Raw genomic sequence first — 19,570 nt, 5'->3', positions numbered from 1 at the left:
ATGAGTCACACCGCCTTCAGTGGTTCGTTTCATGTCCTCAGTCAGTCAGTTCAGTTGCTCAGTCACGTCCGGCTCTTGGTGAGCCCACCCCCTGGACTGCAGCACGCCAGGCTTCCCTGTCCATCACCAAGTCCCGCGGTCCTGACTCAGCAATGTGTGTTGAAGTCAAGGGAGAAAGACTGGCTTTCATTGAGTTGCATCCGCTCTTCCCTGCAACAAAGCTGGAGTGATCTTACAATAATAAAAGATGACAAAAGGGAATTCAGCAGGCCACAGAATATTCTCACTTCTTCGATAGTCGAGGAAGATGAACAAATTTAAGGACTTGGAATATTACACATATGGAATCTCCTTATTTTATTGTCCCTTCACCTCTTCGAAGGATTTGAAGTGATGGGCTTTCTCAATAAAGGTGTGGTAGTTGGATAAGAAATCTTTGTTGCTTGGAAAAGATGAGTGAATGAGTGAAGGATAAAGGTAGGCAAAATGGAAAAATGAGACCAGCCTATGGGAGTGAGGACGCTGGTGGCCTGTCCTGAGGACCAGTTGAAACTGAGCACAAGCCCCAGCTCAGCCCTCCCCAGGGGCGAAAGTTCCTGCCTCCCGGGTCTCCTCCACAAATCCTGGAAAGATGCATTCAAGACTCACGTGAAATTTGATGGCGTAGGAAATACTTGAAAGTGCTCTTATAATTTTGCTTTGGGAAATAATTGACTACTTAATTAGGGGCTTCCCTGGTGGCTCAGACAGTAAAGAATCTGCCTGCAAAGCAGGAGACTTGGGTTCGATCCCTGGGTTGGAAAGATCCCCAGGAGAAAGAAATGGCAACCCACTCCAGTATTCTTGCCTGGAGAATTCCGTGGACAGAGGAGCCTGACAGGCTACAGTCCTTGGGATCACAAAGAGTTCGATGCAACTGAGTGAGTAACACTTTAGCTACTTAATTGATTGGTTAAACGATCCAACTTTATGATTTATTATATTTCTCCAATCATCATGAATATTCAGGAATTCCTGTGAAGAAAGCCAGCATAATTTACAGTTTTCTTCAGAATGTAATTTTTATAAATATTAAATCTAGTAGAGACAGCATGGGTTTTTAAAATTTTTTGTCGGAGTATAGAAATCCCATGGACAGAGGAGCCTGGTGGGCTACAGTCCATGGTGGGGGTCACAAAAGAGTCGAACGTGACTTAGCAACTGAACAACAGCAACATAGTTGATTTACAACGTTGTGATAGTTTTAGGGGCATAGCAAAAGGAATATAATACACACACACAAGCACACACACATACTTGTACACTCTTTTTTAGTTTCCTTTCCCATCTAGGTTGTTACAGAGTATTGAGGAGAGTTTCCTGTGCTATACAGTAGGTCCTTATCAGTTTTCTGTTTTATATCTAGTCGTGTGTATGTGTCAGTCCCATGCAGCATGAGATTTTGCTGACATCTAACTAAACACTTGCATTGAACACTTTTATACGGCATAAAATTTTGATGCAGTGGAGCACACTATACTAAGTCTTTTCCCCAGTTCTTAAATATTTTTGTAAGCCCTTAAAAAGCTCACAAACCATACATGCTGGATAAAATAACTCTGGCCTATCTGACAGATAAAATGCAACTAAACGCTTTTCTTTCATCAGTAAGAGACAGCATCCTAACTCTTTAAGAGAAGGAAACTTCTGAAACACCAAAGCAGGACTCCTACTGTCTGGCGGGATGTTTGTCTCATAGACTCTCTTTGATGCTACCTCTGTGGATGGACTTTCCCCGTAGCTGATTCCTGGCCTTCCAAGTACAGCGATCAGCACTGCCAATTGCTCTTGTGTATGGCAGTTCTTTCATGCTTTGAGCCTCCTGGAGGAACCACCAGGGAGGGATGGCTTTAGGGAGTTAAGGAGGTGAAGAATCTTCTTGTCCTGGCAGCAGAAAGCCTAAAATAGGGCTCCTGTGGCTGGTATCATGCCAGGCAGAAGAAGTAGAATAAAAGAACGTTTTTCTGCACCTAACACTGCATTCCTACGCGGAAGGAGCACAGCACATGTTTCCTAGATTAAATGGGACAAATTGAACCCTGGGACACAATCCCTCAGAAGAGAGTTCTGTGCCGGCCAGCTGCAGGTTGGGCTGAGCAGGAGGGAAGGTTCAGTGACCTCTTGTTCTCTGCCAGCTCTGCTCACACGCTCACAATAGCCCTTCAGGGGGGTACAGAGTTCCCCACACCCAGGAATGCAACTTCCCAGGTTCTCCCTCCAAATAGGAGCTGTGGCTGCTGATAAATACACATACAAAGATGTGAGGACACTGCGCCTCTGGGGTCCCTTCTGTCCTGACCTGTGGTGCTCTGACCTCAGAGTCCAGGTTGACCCCAAGCCTGCATAAGCCAGCCCTGAGCCCCCTTTGAAAGACATGTCTCCATCTTCCTTCTCCCAGAAAGTTTGCCTCAGACACAGGATGTGTTTACAGCTGAACGACTTACTTCGTGCATAAGTCGCTTCAGTCATGTCTGACTCTTTTCAACCCTATGGACCATAGTCTGCCCAGCTCCTCTGTCCATGGGATTCTCCAGGCAGGAATTCTGGAACGGGTTTTCATGCCCTCCTACAGGGGATCTTCCCGAACCAGGGATCGAATTCACATCTCTTGTTTCTCCTGCACTGGCAAGTGGTTCTTTACCACTGGCGCCAACTAGGAAATCCCACTTATTCATAAATGACTTGTCACGGCTACAGTTAAATGACTCTTTTTTAATGACTAGTTCTTAAAAGTAGAACAGTTCTTTTTAATCTATTTATTTTAATTGGAGGCTAAATACTTTACAATATTGTAGTGGCTTTTGCCATAATTGACATGAATCAGCCATGGGTGTACATCTGTTCCCCATCCTGAACCCCCCTCGCACCTCCCTCCCCATCCCATCCCTTGGAACCTTTCTATTTTGTACCTTCCTTACCATGTAAGCTGTTTATATGTTGTAGGGAGGATTCCTGGCCCTGTGTGACATGACCTTCTAAGTTGTTCTGACCCTCGGTCTTCACCACCAGTGCCACCCGGTCCAGGGGCCATGCAATTGTTTTATCAGGAAGAGACAGCAGGGGGAAAACCTAGCTTGCTGTAATCTCCCCCACCTGTGAGGCCAGTAGCCCTACTCCATGCCACTGGTGACATGCTATGTAACTTTCCCAAGGTCTCCCAGCTGATTAGAAATGGACCCTGGACTCAGATCTTTCTACCTTACGTCAGCCCACAATTAACCCCATTGACTCCAAAGCATAGGTGGCTCCAAAGGTGACACATGGACCACATGACACAGACTTTAAACTTGATTCTTTTCCGCACCAAGTCGGATCAGATGATTTGAGAGCAGTTTTTTACTCAGGAATTGGGGAAACTTGGCTCAGAAAGAAACCTTATTAACAGTAATCCATCACATCTCTGCGCCATAAACCAGGATGTGAACGGTATAGAATATAGTAGGATATGTCTACACGAGGAAGTTTTCCTCTCTTTCCCATCAGCAAAACCCAGAAGGCAAAAGACTGCTTCAGTGCTGATATCAAGTGTTTTTCTTTATTTTGAGCAAGAAAGCTGAAAGGTGAGGCTAGTGATGCTGGTGAATTTCTTGCATGTGCCCTGTGTGGCGGTGATTCTTACACGCAGTGTACGTGCAGCCGTATTGTGTCTGTGCGTATTGAGAAAGCATCTTTCACCTCCGTGTAAATATACATGAAGTGTTTATGCAGCCAAGGGGTGAATCCAGGCAGAACCAGCCTGGAGAACTCGCTCGTCTCGGTCAAGGCTGTTTACAGTCTAACGTTAAAGTGGTTCGTTCGGCAAGTGTTTCTCAAGTGCCTCCTGTGTGCCTGGCCTCCTCTGGTGGCCAGGGATCCAGCAGGGAACAAAATACACACAGACTCTGCCCTCAAGAATCCCGCACTGATGGAAAACAGGCAGAAGGAGCAATGGTATTTACGATAAGGATCAGAAGCCCTGAAGCTATGGCTCCTTGTAACCTGCAGTTGGGATAATGCCTACGGGTCTCTCGGAGTGGGGGTGGGGTGGGAGGCAGGGAGGGGACAGTCTGAGGAGGCCTCTGGGACCTAAATGGTGTTCAAATCCTGCCTCCCGTCCCACCCACCCCCTACCCTGCCTTGTTTAAGAGGCAGGTAAGATCTTGTTGTAGGGCTGGAACAAATGTGAATACAGATCAAAGTTATGAGGGCAGAGCCTCTGGATAAATGAGTTGCCGGTGTTTTCCTGCACCAGAAGAGAAAAAGTTTAGGGAAGATGGATGCGTGTTGATCATACAGGCTTCCCTGGTGTCTCAGTGGTCAAGAATTCGCCTGCAATGCAGGAGGCGCAGGAAGCTCGGGTTCGATCCCTGGGCCAGGAAGATCCGCTGGAGAAGGAAATGGCAACCCACTGCAGTCTTCTTGCCTGGAAAATCCCATGGACAGAGGAGCTTGGCGGGCTACAATCCATGGGGTCCCAAAGAATCAGACACGACTGAGCAACTGAACAGCAGCAACACAGATTGACACACACACAGCTGGAAGGCCCTGTAGCACTTGAGCAAGCCATGGCTGATTTCGTACTGGCCCTGGGTCTTGTTTTGTATCCATTTGCAGAGATAGTAGAGAAGCAGACTTCTCCGTTGCCCCAAGCCAGGCCCCTGTCCCCCCCTTTCCTGTTCCCATGCCAGGAGGCGGCTCATGGTCCCAGTCCCACCAGCCCCTTCCATGTTGTCCCCGGTTCTCTGTGCAGAAACTGGGAGTCCCCTCAACCCCCAGCCGAGCAGGTGCTGTGTGTGACCCGCACCCGACCGAGCGGGAACCCCACGTTCCTCGATAGGATGATTAAGTTGTGTGTTCCGAGTGGCCATGGGTCGGGAGCTGGGACAACACTGCCTTCTTTGCGGGGGCCGCCACTGGCCGCACTAACCTCTCCTTCCTCCCTGAGCTGCACCCGGCTCACCTCGCCGCTAACCGGGGTGTCTGTCGTGTGGCCCCCATCCTCCTCGCTGACTTGTTCCTCTTTTTCTGTCTCCGTGTCCTCGCTGACCTCGCTGACCTGTTCCTCTGTTTCTGTCTCTGCGTCCCGCGGCCAGCTGGGTGGGCAGGCTTCGGAGCTCAGCGGCCACTTCAAGTCCAGCTCCCGCGCCTCCTCCAGAGCCAGTTCTGCGCGGGCCAGCCCAGTGGTGAGTGGGTCTCTCTCTCTCTGGCCCCTGCCCCCTCCCTTCCTTCCCTGCCTCCTGCCCTCAGACCCTCATCCTCTGACCCCCAAGAAGACCCCCACCCCAACCTCCAGACGCCTGAACCTGTGAGCAAGCCGGAAGGCATTCCATGGTTTAGTCCAAGTCTCAGTTTAAAACACGGGATTGGAGTAAAAAGGATGGTTCAGTGAGACTGGAATTGCCCTGCTCAAGCTTCTGAAGGACCATCTCAGAAGTCTCCGACGGGCCTTCCTGGGAAGAGAGAACTTTGTGTGGTGGGGAAGAAAGGCAGCCGTGTGCATGGATGTATTGTTTTTTACGATTTAAAAATGGGAAGGATTCTCTCTTTAATTTTTTTGTATTTGTCCCAGTTAACTTTTTTTTTTTTAACTTTTATTATAGTTGATTTACAATCTGGTGTCAGTTTCTGCTCTACAGCAAAGTGAATCAGTTCTGCATATATATACATATCTATTCTTTGTTAGATTTTTTCCCACACAGGTCATTACATGGTGTTGAGTGGAGTTCCCTGTGCTATACAGGAGATCCTCATTAGTTATCTGTTTTATGGGTAGTAGTGTGTGTATGTCCATCCCAAACTCGCAGTTTATCCCTCTGCCCAGCTTTCCCGGCCAATAACCAAAGGTTTGTATTCCACATCTGTGAGTCTGTTTCTGCTTTGTACATAAGTTCGTTTGTACCACTTTTTTAGATTGGAGGATTCCCCTTTAACCTCTGTTTGGAACATTGTTCATTCTTGGACCTGACAGATTTTAGAGTAGAGTGAGGGCCTCGCACCCGGCCCTGCTCCATCCCCCTCGACACCCTGGATCCTCAGAGCTGCTCTGCGGTCTGTCACTCCACATGAGATGACTCCAGGGCCCCATCAGGGAGCAGGGCCCTGCCCTCTAGTCCCCATCACTGAAGTCTCCTTGTTGTGTGGGTTTCCCGCGGTCCTGGGAATTGTAGACAGTGTCACCACATCTGATGGTTTGTAGGAGGCAACTGTGGTGTTCTTTTGACCACAAGTGATTGGCAGGCCAGTTTTGTCTGAGGGACATGTGGGGTGGGGGCTGACCCAGTGCCAGGGGCGTTCAGTGGGCAGGGGCCGGGGCTGCATGCTGAGCCACACCTCGGAGCTGCCACGGCAAGGGCCAGGGCCCCTCCTGACAGACCCTGGGCAGAAGAGGCGCAGATTGGCAAAGCTGGTCCCTTTCCTTGCCCCTGCATCCTAGAGGAGCTTGACTGAGGCTGTTAACACTCACACAAGCCTGCCGTTAGCTGTCTAAAATTTAGGAAGTCTTCGTGGTCATCAAGAAGAGGCATGGGGGTGAGTCACCTCCTTGCCCAGGTGTGCCTGTGGGCATTGAGTCTTTGTTTTTTAACTAGATGCCGCCTTTGAAAGCCAGGAGGTTTCTTACCCCGTGCAGGTTATCTGCAGCTCCTGGGGGAGCAGGCCAAGGGATTGCTTTTGCAGACTGAGCCCATGTTACTGAGTCGGGGACCTCCGTACCCCCACGCCTGCCTGGCTCTGCCAAGGCCAGAGGCGTCCTTCACTGGGCTGTACGGGTGCTTTCCTGATAGGAATGTTCGCTCCACCATTTTCATATTGAAGGTGCAGAAGCAGAAGACAGATAACGGAAGCTGAGTGTTAGAGCAGGAGAGCCTGTTTCTCTGTGGAAATGAAGGCCACCCCCGTGAGCCCCTTGGCAGGGAGGCTGCCCGCTCTGTGAGATGCCCCCGCCATCCCCCCAGCAGAGAGGGAAATAGAAGCCACGTCCTGACTGTGCTGAGGTGGGGCAGAGGGAAAGACACCCCACAAAGCCCCCTGCTTACTGCTGCACCAGGAGCCCTCAGGTCGGGACAGAAAGACTTTGAGCTGCTCAGTGACATGTGAGTGCAGTGGTCAGACCTGGAGGGTCACTTCTCCTGATGTGACAGACGTGAGCGAAGAGCAGCATTTGTGAGCTCAGGACTCCACGGTCAGCAGCCTGTGCCTGCGAGGGCCAGCCCAACTCCACCTTCGGGCCGCTGTCGTGTGTTTCAGACACACACAGTCCGGAAACCTTGGGCCTGGCAGGAGTCACATTTTGCATGATGACTCTAATGTGGAGTCACTCATCGTCAGGTGTAATATTCTTGTGCTCACTTTTTTGGGAAAAATAAAAGTTCACGGTTGTCAGAAGAGGCTGAGGCCCGACTCCGCACCAGTGCCCTGCCCGGCACGGCTCAATCGGTGGGGCAGGCAGCTGTGAACAGTGCTGGTCTGACCACTTCGGGTTTATTCGGACTTCAGAATGAAGCTGCAGAGTACAAGCTCAGTCAAGCTCCCCAGACCCAAGACCAAAAGTGAGTGTCTCTCAGTTGTGTCCGACTCTTTGCGACCCCATGGACTACACAGTCCATGGAATTCTCCAGGCCAGGATACTGGAGTGGGTAGACTTTCCCTTCTCCAGGGGAGCTTCCCCAACCAGGAATCGAACCCAGGTCTCCTGCATTGCAGGCAGGTTCTTTCAGGTCAGTTCAGTTCAGTCACTCAGTCGTGTCCGACTCTCCGCGACCCCATGAATCACAGCACGCCAGGCCTCCCTGTCCATCACCAACTCCCGGAGTTCACTCAAACTCATGTCCACAGAGTCGGTGATGCCATCCAGCCATCTCATTCTTGGTCGTCCCCTTCTCCTCCCGCCCCCAACCTTTCCCAGCATCAGAGTCTTTTCCAGTGAGTCAACTCGTCGCATGAGGTGGCCAAAGTACTGCAGTTTCAGCTTTAGCATCAGTCCTTCCAATGAACACCCAGGATCGATCTCCCTTAGAATGGACTGGTTGGATCTCCTTGTGGTACAAGGGACTCTCAAGAGTCTTCTCCAACACCACAGTTCAAAAGCATCAATTCTTCGGCGATCAGCTTTCTTCACAGTCCAACTCTCACATCCATACATGACCACGGGAAAAGCCATAGCCTTGACTAGACGGACCTTGGTTGGCAAAGTAATGTCTCTGCTTTTTAATATATTATCAAGGTTGGTCATAACTTTCCTTCCAAGGAGTAAGCGTCTTTTAATTTCATGGCTGCAATCAGCATCTGCAGTGATTTTGGAGCCCAAAAAAATAAAGTCTGACACTGTTTCCACTGTTTTTCCATCTATTTCCCACGAAGTGATGGGACCAGATGCCATGATCTTTGTTTTCTGAATGTTGAGCTTCAAGCCAACCTTGAAGGTTCTTTACCAACTAAGTTATCAGGGAAGCACCATGAGATGGAAACCAGATACATATTACTCTGTCATCTGCTTCCTAAACCTGAGAACAGTGTAGTCAGAATATGGGTTTAGTGGACGTGAGAGAGGTGAGCGTTCACCGGACCGGTGCCCCTGGGGCCTGATAACGAGGGGTGGTCGTCTCTTTGTAGCTGGGGGGCTTGGCCACTCCTGCCCCCCCACCTCGTGGTCCCTTGAGAGCCCTGGGTTTGCAAGACTCCCAGGGACTTGACTGAGCTGAACCTTGAGTTCACTGCACACAGGTCCTCGGTCCGCTCGCTTATAAAGGTCACTGACTCAGGTTGGCACAGTCAGAGAGCAGAGGCCAGCAACATCTGGGCCTCACGATGCAGGGGGCCTCAGAGCCGAGGACGCCTCTGCGTGAGGCCCTCAGGCTGTGCGGGCTGGTTCCCCAGGGCATGTGGTTACAGTGGCTCTTGGCCGTTGGAAGACCAGAACATGGGCAGCGCCCTTGGCCTCTGCAGAGAGTCCAGAGAATGCAGCTGAGCTAGCCCTTGGCTCTGTGCTTCCAGAGCTCAGTCTCTTCCTTGGAATCGGCTCGTTTCTATTTTCTGAGTTCTGGGCGGTCCCAGCACTGGAAAGGGGTGGGTGTTTGTATTTTGGGCTTGCGAGACTGGCAGAGTGTAAGTGGGTGTACTTGGCCGCATTGATTGGAAAGAGGCCAGGAAATTTGTGCTCAGACTCCCCTGGCCGTTCTGCCTGGCAGGGAGGAGCCACGGAGGCAGGCGGGGCCCCAGGGAGAGGACCCTCGGGGTGACCGACCATCCCCACCTGGCCTCTCAGAGGGACGCAGGGCAGGAAGGGAGGAGGGATTCCAAGAACCCAGGCTAAAGTTCACAGCTCTCATTCCTGGCTGGGGACACCTGGCCAGGCATACATGCCTGAACTCCACCTGGAAAGACGGGTAATTGATACACTTGAAACATAAAAACAAGAAGAGATTCGAGTTGATAACCTGCTTCTCCTGGGGCGAGTTTTCCAGGGGTGGGAGTGCTGTCCACCATGGCTCATGGGGAATGTCCCCAGCTGTGATCCAGCAGGAATATGGTTCCAGGAGGGTGGCATGAGCCAGGGCAGGGGACAGGAAGGAAGCATGAGCCACATAGGCGCGGCTCTGGGTGGCTCTGAGTGTCAGCGGCAGGCTGGTGCCCTGGGGGGTGGGTGAGGGGAATGCCATCCAAAAGCAAAAGTAACCAGAATGAGGGAGGTGACAGCTTGTCCCACTTTGAGAAAACAGAGGTGCCTCCACATCCCAAGGGTGCCCCACCTGCCAGTCCTCCAGCCTGGGGGGAGCAGAGAGGACCCCCGCCCCCTCTCAGGAGGGCACACGCTTCTGGGCCTCATGCTCACTGTCATATTCTGTGGACGAGCTATGTTTCCTTCTCCAACGAGCCCAGAGTCTTCCTCTTGAGGAAGGTGGGGGTCTGTTCATTCAGCCAATTTATCGAATGTTCCAGGCACAGGGCTGCAGGGGAAAAACATACACCTGTTCCTGGCAGGGACGCACAGGCTGGGGAGGCAGACCACAGCAAGTGGGCAAGACACAGTCTAGAACTCAGAGCACAGGCTCTGAGGTGGGGGGGATGTGGGGTGGATAGGGTACTTCTGGAGAGCTGGACTCCGGAGGCCGGGTGACCCAGGCCTGGAGGGGCCAGTGCAGCCATGTCCCCCACACAGACCAATGGAGCTGCCAGGGCTCTGAAGCATCCTCAGGCGTCCTGCGCGGAGCCCAGCTTCACATGCCACTGTGCTCACAGAGAAGCGTGAGTGGTGAACAGAAACCTCAGCCCCCTGTGAGCCAGGAAAGCAAAAGGCTGTAGTGACTCATGTTCAAGTCTTGTAAGGAGGTGAGGGCAGAAGCCGGGTGGAAAAAACAGGTCTTTATGAATACAATAGTTGAAGAATCAGTCATCCGGATGAGGTCAATATTGTTGGATTGAAAACCAGAAGTTTCCAGTCTAATAGTTGGCTCCACTGCTGTTTACGTTTCAGGGGTGTTTTCTGAGCAGTGTTCACTGCTGTCCCCTGGTTTCTCGAGAGAGAACCTGTGGTGACCTGCTTTTTTCTGGAGTCCTGTTTCCTGCCTGGGTGCTGGACACCACAAGGAGAAGTTCCTTTGTCCCCAAACCATTGTCTCGGGTCTCCCTGTGCCCAAGTACTGGGCTCTGTCTCCAGGAAGGTGGGCAGGTCACGTGGTGATATGCCAAACCTGGAATTTAGAACCTTACCAAACATGATACTTAAGTGAGCCTAAATACTAAGCTCACTTAGACTTAGAAGGTTGGAATTAATAAAACATTTAATGTGCTACTTTAAGCTTTTGTTTTTGAAAGGAAAAAGTGAAAGCGCTAGTCGCTCAGTCGTGTCCAGCTCTTTGAGACCCCATGGGCTGTAGCTTGTTGGGCTCCTCTGTCCATGGGACTCTCCAGGCAAGAATACTGGAGTGGGTAGACATTCCCTTCTCCAGGGGATCTTCCCAGCTTAGGGATGGAAGCCAGGTCTCCGGCTTTACAGGAAGATTCTTTACTGTCTGAGCCACCAGGGAAGGAAGAGTTGACATAATTTAAAATGTCAAAGAAATTTTCCCAAAGTGATTATCTCCCACAGATTCTTTTTAATTGTAATTTAAATACTGTTGCTTTTCAATGTTGTATGAGTTTCTGCTGTGCAGCATAGTGAATCAACTATACCTGTGTCTCCTTTTTTTTTTTTAATTTCCTTCCTGTTTGGGTCACAGAGAGCACTGAGTATAGTTCTCTGTTTTTTGCAATAGGTTCCTGTTAGTTATCTGTTTTATACAGAGCAGTGTTCAGTTCAGTCCAGTCACTCAGTCATGTCCGACTCTTTGTGACTCCATGAACCACAGCACACCAGGCCTCCCTGTCCTTCACCAACTCCCAGAGTTCACTCCAACTCATGTCCATTGAGTCGGTGATGCCATCCAACCATCTCATCCTCTGTCATCCCCTTCTCCTCCTGCCTTCAATCCCTCCCAGCATCAGGGTCTTTTCTAATGAGTCAGCTCTCCACCTCAGGTGGCCAAAGTATTGGAGTTTCAGCTTCAACATCAGTCCTTCCAATGAACACCCAGGACTGATCTCCTTTAGGATGGACTGGTTGGATCTCCTTGCAGTCCAAGGGACTTTCAAGGGTTTTCTCCAACACCACAATTCAAAAGCATCAATTTTTTGGCGCTCAGCTTTCTTCACAGTCCAACTCTCACATCCATATGTGTCTACTGGAAAAACCATAGCCTTGACTAGACGGACCTTTATTGGCGAAGTAATGTCTCTGCTTTTTAATATGCTGTCTAGGTTGGTCATAACTTTCCTTTCAAGGAAGAAGCATCTTTTAATTTCATGGCTGCAGTCAGCATCTGCAGTGATTTTGGAGCCCCCCAAAAATAAAGTCTGACACTGTTTCCACTGTTTTCCCATCTATTTGCCATGAAGTGATGGGACATAGTAGTGTATATGAGTGTATATATGGTGTGTATATGTCAATCTCAGTCTCCCAGTTCTTCCCACCCTCCTTTCCTTCCTTGGTGTCCATATGTTTGTGCTCTCCCATAGATTTTAAAACATGCCCTTGTATACACTCCATTGTGATTTGCATATTTCAAAAGCCTGTTCACACTGTGACGTTTTCACGTCCACCTAAGGTGTTTAGTATTGCTCAGTAAATGAGAATGAGAGGGTTAAAGTCCGTGGTGCCGCCACCCTGTCTGGGACGAGGAGGTGAAGTCCGCAGAGTCCCGTGGCTTGTCCCGGGTCCCGTGCTGCCATGACTGCGGCGTGTTGGGGTGTATATTGCCCACATCATCCTCTGGGTCACTTTGTGCAGCAGCCACAATGGTGTTTGAAAGCCCTCCATCTGTTCTGTTTCTTCGTATATTACTTTCAAAGATAAAGTGCTGTGCTTTAGGTAAACGTAAACTCACTGTTGGGGTTCCTTGCTTGTCTGTTCCTTTTTTAGGGGCGGTCAGAGGTGCCCTGCCCCGCCAAGGCTCCCTAGGCACATCCTCCACGCAACAGAGGCTGCCACCTGGTGGCAACTTGAGGGGCTGCAGTGGCAGCACACTAGTTCAGTCGCTCTGCGACCCCATGGACTGCAGCCCCCCAGGCTTCCCTGTCATTCACCATTTCCTGGAGCTTGCTCAAACTCATGTCCATTGAGTCAGTGATACCATCCAACCATCTCATCCTCTGTCACCCCCTCTCCTCCTGCCTTCAATCTTTCCCAGCATCAGTTCAGTTCAGTTCAGTCACTCTTTGCAACCTCGTGAATCGCAGCACGCCAGGTCTCCCTGTCCATCACCAACTCCCGGAGTTCACTCAAACTCATGTCTATCGAGTTGGTGATGCCATCCAGCCATCTCATTCTCTGTCATCCCCTTCTCCTCCTGCCCCCAATCCCTCCCAGCATCAGGGTCTTTTCCAGTGAGTCAACTCGTCGCATGAGGTGGCCAAAGTATTGGAGTTTCAGCTTTAGCATCAGTCCTTCCAATGAACACCCAGGACTGATCTCCTTTAGAATGGACTGGTTGGATCTCCTTGTAGTCCAAGGGGCTCTCAGGAGTCTTCTCCAACATCACAGTTCAAAAGCATCAATTCTTCGGCACTCAGCTTTCTTCACAGTCCAGCTCTCACATCCATACATGACCATGGGAAAAACCATAGCGTTGACTAGACGGACCTTTGTTGGCAAAGTATTGTCCCTACTTTTTAATATGCTATCTAGGTTGGTCATAACTTTCCTTCCAAGCATCAGGCTCTTTTCTAATGAATTAGCTCTTCATATCAGGTGGCCAAAGTATTGGAACTTCAGCATCAGTCCTTCCAATGAAGATTCAGGGTTGATTTCCTTTAGGATGGACTGGTTGGATCTCCTTGCAGTCCAAGGGACTCTCAAGGTTTTTCTTCAACACCTCAGTTCAAAAGCATCAATTCTTCAGTGCTCAGCCTTCCTATGGTCCCGCTCTCACATCCATACATGACTACTGGAAAAATCATAGCACCACGTTTCTTTCTTTAGTTGATGTACAGTTGATTTACGTTGTTGTGTTAATTTCTGCTGTACAACAAAGTGATTCAGTTATATATGCATACACGTGTTTTCAGATTCTTTTCCCTTATAGGTTCTTACAAGGTACTGAGTGTCACTCCCTGTGCTGTACACTAGATACTTATTATCCATTTTGTATATAGTAGTGTGTGTGTGTGTTAATCCCAAGCTCCTAATTTATTCCTACCCTCCACATTTCCCTTTTGGTAACTATAAACTTGTTTTCTCATTTTTAAAAAAAATTTTATTGAAGTGTAGTTGATTTACACTGCTGTGTTAATTTCTGCTGTACAGAAAAGTGATTTTATATATATGTATACTTTTTCATGTTCTTTTCCAAAGATACTGAATACAGTTTAGTTCGGGCTCACTGGTAAAGAACCTGCTTGCCAATGCAGGAGACGCGGGAGATGTGGGTTCACTCCCTAGGTTGAGAAGGTCCCTTAGAGAAGGAATTGGCAAAGCACTCCAGTATTCTTGCCTGGAAAATTCCAAGGACAGAGGAGCCTGGTGGGCTACAGTCCACAGAGTTGCAAAGAGTAGGACACGACTCAGTTACTCATGAGCAGTGGGAAAATTGCAACCATTGTCTCCACTGCTTTCTCTTGCTTGGATAGCCGGAAGTAAAACCGTGCATGGTTGCATCTTCCAGCACCTGGAGCCCTGGTTATATCCTCACATTCCAATCACAGTTGCTGTGGTGGGTGAACGAGGCTGGTGCCATCCGGCCTATACTCGGTTCTGCACGCAGTGTAGAAAACCCTGTCAGATCAACCTGTTCAGGTTCAGATCATTCACAAATCACCTTCCTGTGGAAACTGAGAAAGTTGAAAAACCACCCAGTGGACCTCAGCCAGGCACAGGAGCTGCCCACAGGCCACCCGTGTGGCACCAAGAGTGTCCATGAGTCTCATGGCACCTGGTGTTTGAATCACAGAAGAAGCCAATTCTTCATCTTATTATTCTCTTTCCCCCTAAATCCAGATTCTCCATCTCATGTGTTTCCATATTTAACATGTGTCCATTTTCTCCTCCAGGTTGAAGAGAGACCAGAAAAAGACTTCACTGAGAAGGTAGAGAATTTCTGTAAAGCTTTATATGATATCATGTAGAAACCAAAGGGCCCCAAAATTTATGCATGAAACTGACCAGAAAATGTATTGCTTGATCTTGAGTAAAGAATTTCACCATGGAGTGAAGCGGACTAGTGAGTGACTCCCCAGCCACCATCACAATCTTTGGGGGTCCCCTCCCAGTGTGTGTTTAAATCTTGCAGAACAGTGAAGGAATTCAATGATGGGCCCAGGCGTGGAGCTCACAGTTAATCCAGACAAACCTCCAGCATTCGTTAGGCCCCTTGAGATGAGGCCCCTCTCTTTGTGGCTCGCCATAAACCCAGAAAAGGTTTTCCAATTTGGAGACTGACTCCAAGTAAAGGAACCATCCTGGTAGACTGAGAAGCAGTTCTGATTTTGGCTGAAATCCCATTTGCTCTTTGCCACGTCGCAGGGGTCTCGCAGCCTGCCCGGCCTGTCTGCAGCCACGCTGGCCTCCCTGGGTGGGACTTCCTCTCGGAGGGGCAGTGGGGACACTTCCATCTCCATTGACACCGAGGCTTCCATCCGGGAGATCAAGGTAAGGCTTTCTGCTTAATGCGTTTGTGGAAACCATTTGTGGAAAGCAGTCTTCCAGTAAAACAAGATCGAGTTTGTAAATTCCCAGCTCTTTCTTCTTGGTTAGGTCTTCCCTGGCTCCCCGAAGCTCCATGTTCCAGTAACATCAGGGTCCAGCCCAGTTCTGGAGTCCTGCAGGGAGCTACCCCTGACCTCCCTGCCCTGGCAGGGCTCACCTGTGCTGGGAATCCTCAGCTCCCCAGGCACACCTGGGCGGGAATCTATACCATGCTGCCCGGAGGCGCTCAGCCCCCTCTGCACACAGGGCAGGCGCAGACACTCCGTCCTCAGCGCTGGAAGGTGCTGGACACAGAGTCCTCACCACTCCCAGGGGTCCCACCCTGACCTTGGAGCACCCGCGCCCTCTGCCTGCAACACGCCCTCCCTCCCCCACTGTAATCGGCTTCCAGTCGACCCTGGCACGGCGTTTTAGCGATTTTTTCCTCCTCCTACTGGAATATGTACACTGTGCTCTGTTACATCTCAACACGGAGCGTGTGACAGAGAAATGGCTTCTGCTGGTCAAAGCAACTGGGGACGCCCCGTCTGGATAGGAGGCGGGGCCGAGGGAAGGCTGAGTCACCAGACCTCGTGTCCACTGGAGAGACAGCCAAGGCCAACGAGGTGCTTCGAGGTCAGGTTTGGCCTCATTTGTGGACACACTTTCTAGTAATGAAAGCTGGCTGCGAGAGAACCAGCCACCCCTGCTGCTGTCTGAACTGCGGGGTGTCATTTGCCAGGGAGTCCAGAGCATCGGGGCTGGCGGGGGACCAGCTTCCCTGCAGACCCCTTCCAGCTCCCCTGCTTTCTAGAACAGTTTCCGACAGCTCTTCCTGAAATGCCCCCACCCCCGAACCACCCCTCCTCGGCCTCCTGCAGCCTGGGCCATCCTTCCCAGCCTCGAGGTAGCGTTTGCTGCAGTCATACTGTCTGCGCTTGGCTCATGAGCCTCATCCCGTTGATCAACAAGGATTTACTGAGATTCCAGCTCATAGGACAGCGGCCCCCAGGAATGTGGGAGTGGACCAGGCAGGAAGGCAGAGACCTGGAGCTCCATAAGGGTGGGGCCAAGGCTTTGCTGGTTTCCATCTTCAGTATCTTGCTCTGTATGTGGCACAGAGTAGAACTCAGAAGAGCTTGAATGAACTGTTAAATGTGAGCAAATTAACTTGTTCCATTCTCAGAAGCTTGTTTGCCTGTTTTATAAAGTTGTGTCAAAATATATGAAGACATCTACGTCTGATAAAAGTTGTGTGAAAACATTACATGAGACACACTGAAATTTTCACCTTTGTAGTATTGAAATTCATCTTATTTTTCTTTTAATACTTAAAAAAGTGAAGAGAAGATTGCTGCTAAGACCACCCAAATAAGGGAGCTGCCTCTCCTTCTCTGTGGTCTCTGTCCATTTTTCCCCCCTTTGACGTCATTTGCCTTTTTTACCATTTCCCCCAGGAACTCAATGAGTTAAAGGACCAGATTCAGGATGTAGAAGGCAAATACATGCAGGGATTGAAAGAGATGAAGGTACCAACTTACGGAAGCGTGGGCTCATAGAATTAACCCAACTTAACTGTAAAAACCCTCCAGAAAGCCTTCGGCTTGCATGCTTGCTGTGAAGAGGCTCCAAACTGTAGACCTCAAAGTGGCAGCAGTGCTAGAAGCCTGGGTGTGTGTGTTCATGGTTTACCCCAAAGCAGCTTTTAAGCCAAGACCTGAAAATTGTAACTCAATAGAAAAACTTACTAACTTGTTTTCCTGATGCATGTGTTTTATTCACCATCCCCCCCCAACACACCCGAGCTAAAACCACCTTCTCATTTCCCAGTGAAGTGTACCCTCCGTGGTACACATGGAGGGTCCCACCTGGAGAAGGATTTGGGATTTTCTCCACTTACATACAAACCTTACATAACAAACACTGCTTCATCTTAATTTGCTTCTCAAAATGCCTGATGTCTCCCAGTAAGGAAGTTCGGTTGCTGTGCTTTTGAAACACACAAATTATTTGCATCCTAAGCCATTTTACTAATGGAAGCAATGTCTGAATACGTATCATCTTGAGTTTATATGAGTTAATACCCAGTACTTTCAGAAGGTGGAGTTACTGTGTTGTGCCAACAGGAAATTGAGTTGCCAGGCCCCCTGAAGGTGAGGTGGGGAGTCAGGGGCTGTTCTCTGACTTCACTGGGCAATGAGAGAGGGTAAATCTGTGCCTTCATTTTCAATTCCCAGGAAAGTACCCCCAAAACAGTCTGAGATCAGTATCCCAGGGGTACCAACCACATAACCAATCACTTGCTTGTTTGTGACCTCTCTTTGTGTGTGTGTGCTAAGTCACTTCAGTTATGTTCAACTCTTTGTGACCCTGTGGACTGTAGCCTGCCAGGCTCCTCTGTCCACAGGATTCTCCAGGCAAGACTACTGGAGTGGGTTGCCAGGCCCTCCTCCAGGGGATCTTCCCAACCCAGGGATCGAGCATGTCTCCTGCATTGCAGGCGGGTTCTTTACCACTAGCACCCTCTGGGAAGCCCTGTGACCTCTCTTTAGGGTGGGGATTAAGATTCTGGCTTTTAACTCCTGGTGGGGCTGAGAAGGGAGCTAGGGAAGCAGCCCAGGAATCACAGGTCCCACCTGAAATCTTCACCCTGGTTTGCAAGTGCAGGCATGCATCGCTGGTCTCTGCAGAGCCCCAGGTGGCACCCAACAGGCCCCACCCAGAGGTGCCTTCCCTTCTGAGGCTCAGGGTCCTTTGCTGCTCTCTGTTCTCCTGGGGTCGCCTTCCCCTGATCTGTGTTCCGGGCCCCACACGCTGCTATACCCTGTTGCCTGCCCTGCCAGGGTGTGAGCCCCAGGTGAGCGTGTTTATTTTGGAGGCTCTTTCTTTCATTGTCTTTTCAAAGAAACAGCGTTTGCCTTTCCAGGACCTGCCCAGGGAGGCCTGAGGAGCTTGTTGAGTTTTCCTCTGAACTGCAGATGTGAAGTTGCACTTAAACCTCTCCTGGTTCCTCAGTCGCCATGGGGACAGTGGGCAGCTGGTGGCATGGGTTCTCTTGCCCCTCCCACCTTGCACTGGCGCTGTCCCAGGTCCTGATCATGTGCCTGGAGCGGTCAATTCAGGCGCCTGTTGAACAGCCCAGCCCAGTTCAGAACCCACAGCTGGACTCTGCTGCCTCTGTGACCAGCGCCCTTTCCACCCGGAGTCCCTCTTGTCCTAAGGACTGTAAATTACTTTCATCTCTAGACACAGTTAATAACTAATTTTCCAAGCCTCGAGAATTTGAGCAAATTAAAAGGAGGACTTTCTGGGCAATCAAAATTTGCTGTGTTTCTTCTTCTGATTCATTTGCTGTAAGAAATAAAATGTAAGTTTAGAGCTGAGATCTTGGGGTGTTGCTAAAAGATGCTGAACTGATCCGTGTTTTTGTTTTCTTTCCACAATTTCAAAACCCTGACCTGGTTTCTGCAGGACTCACTAGCAGAAGTTGAGGAGAAGTACAAGAAGGCTATGGTTTCCAACGCTCAGCTAGACAATGAGAAGACGAACTTCATGTACCAGGTGGACACACTAAAGGACATGCTGCTGGAGCTGGAAGAGCAGCTGGCCGAGTCCAGGCGGCAGTACGAGGAGAAGAGCAAAGTGCGTGCCCCCGAGCGGGAAGAGTGAGCGTGTGTGTGTGGATGGTGTGTGTGGCGGGGAGCAGACACATAAGTGATAAACGCGAGGGTGGGGGAATGTACATGTGAGTGCATATATCTGTATAGTGAAAGACACGCAGTCATGTCCAACTCTTTGCAACCCCGTGGACTGTATACAGTCCCTGGAATTCTCCAGGCCAGAATACTGGAGTGGGTAGCCTTTCCCTTCTCCAATACATACATATACACACACACGTAAATATAGGACTTTCCTAGTGGCTCGATGGTAAAGAATCTGCCTGCAACGCAAGAGATGGGAGTTTGGTCCCTGGATCAGGAAGATGCCCTGGAGAAGGGAATGGCAACCCACTCCAGTATTCTTGCCTGGGAAATCCCATGGACAGAGGAGCCTGGCAAGCTACAGTCCATGGGGTCGCAAAGAGTTGGACAAGACTTAGCGACTAAACAGCAACAAGAATTTATATACGTATATTTGGTATATATAAGAATGGTAGAATATATATAAATGATATATGTAAGGATAGAGTATATATGTAAATGGTCTATGTAAGAATGGGAGAATATATATATATATATACACGTATATATATGCTATATGTAATTATGGTAGATATATTCATATATATATGCTATTAATATGTATAAGGATGGGAGAATACATTTATATGGTATATTT

The 19,570-nt window shown here is 49.6% G+C and overlaps 1 protein-coding gene across 36 annotated transcripts in view; it reads left to right on the top strand.

Moving 5' to 3' along the window:
• Positions 1–19,570, top strand: part of LRRFIP1 (LRR binding FLII interacting protein 1) — a 161,490-nt gene that overhangs the window by 116,560 nt on the left and 25,360 nt on the right. For 25 of the 36 annotated variants that reach the window (XM_088835091.1, XM_088835088.1, XM_055402331.2 and 22 more), the window contains 5 exons: positions 5,112–5,201; positions 14,599–14,634; positions 15,071–15,196; positions 16,690–16,761; positions 18,704–18,874. In XM_088835091.1, the coding sequence (XP_088691217.1) occupies positions 5,112–5,201; positions 14,599–14,634; positions 15,071–15,196; positions 16,690–16,761; positions 18,704–18,874 (495 nt within the window). The remainder of the gene's footprint in view (positions 1–5,111; positions 5,202–14,598; positions 14,635–15,070; positions 15,197–16,689; positions 16,762–18,703; positions 18,875–19,570) is intronic. The other 11 variants (XM_088835084.1, XM_088835083.1, XM_055402345.2 and 8 more) reach the window with 3 other exon arrangements.

The sequence above is a fragment of the Moschus berezovskii genome, chromosome 4 (assembly GCF_049115385.1).
Source record: "Moschus berezovskii isolate FMDL1 chromosome 4, NW_MosBer_1.0, whole genome shotgun sequence".
Taxonomy (NCBI): domain Eukaryota; kingdom Metazoa; phylum Chordata; class Mammalia; order Artiodactyla; family Moschidae; genus Moschus; species Moschus berezovskii.
Note: the sequence above shows the minus strand (reverse complement) of the source record. Positions and strands in the feature narration are given on the sequence as shown.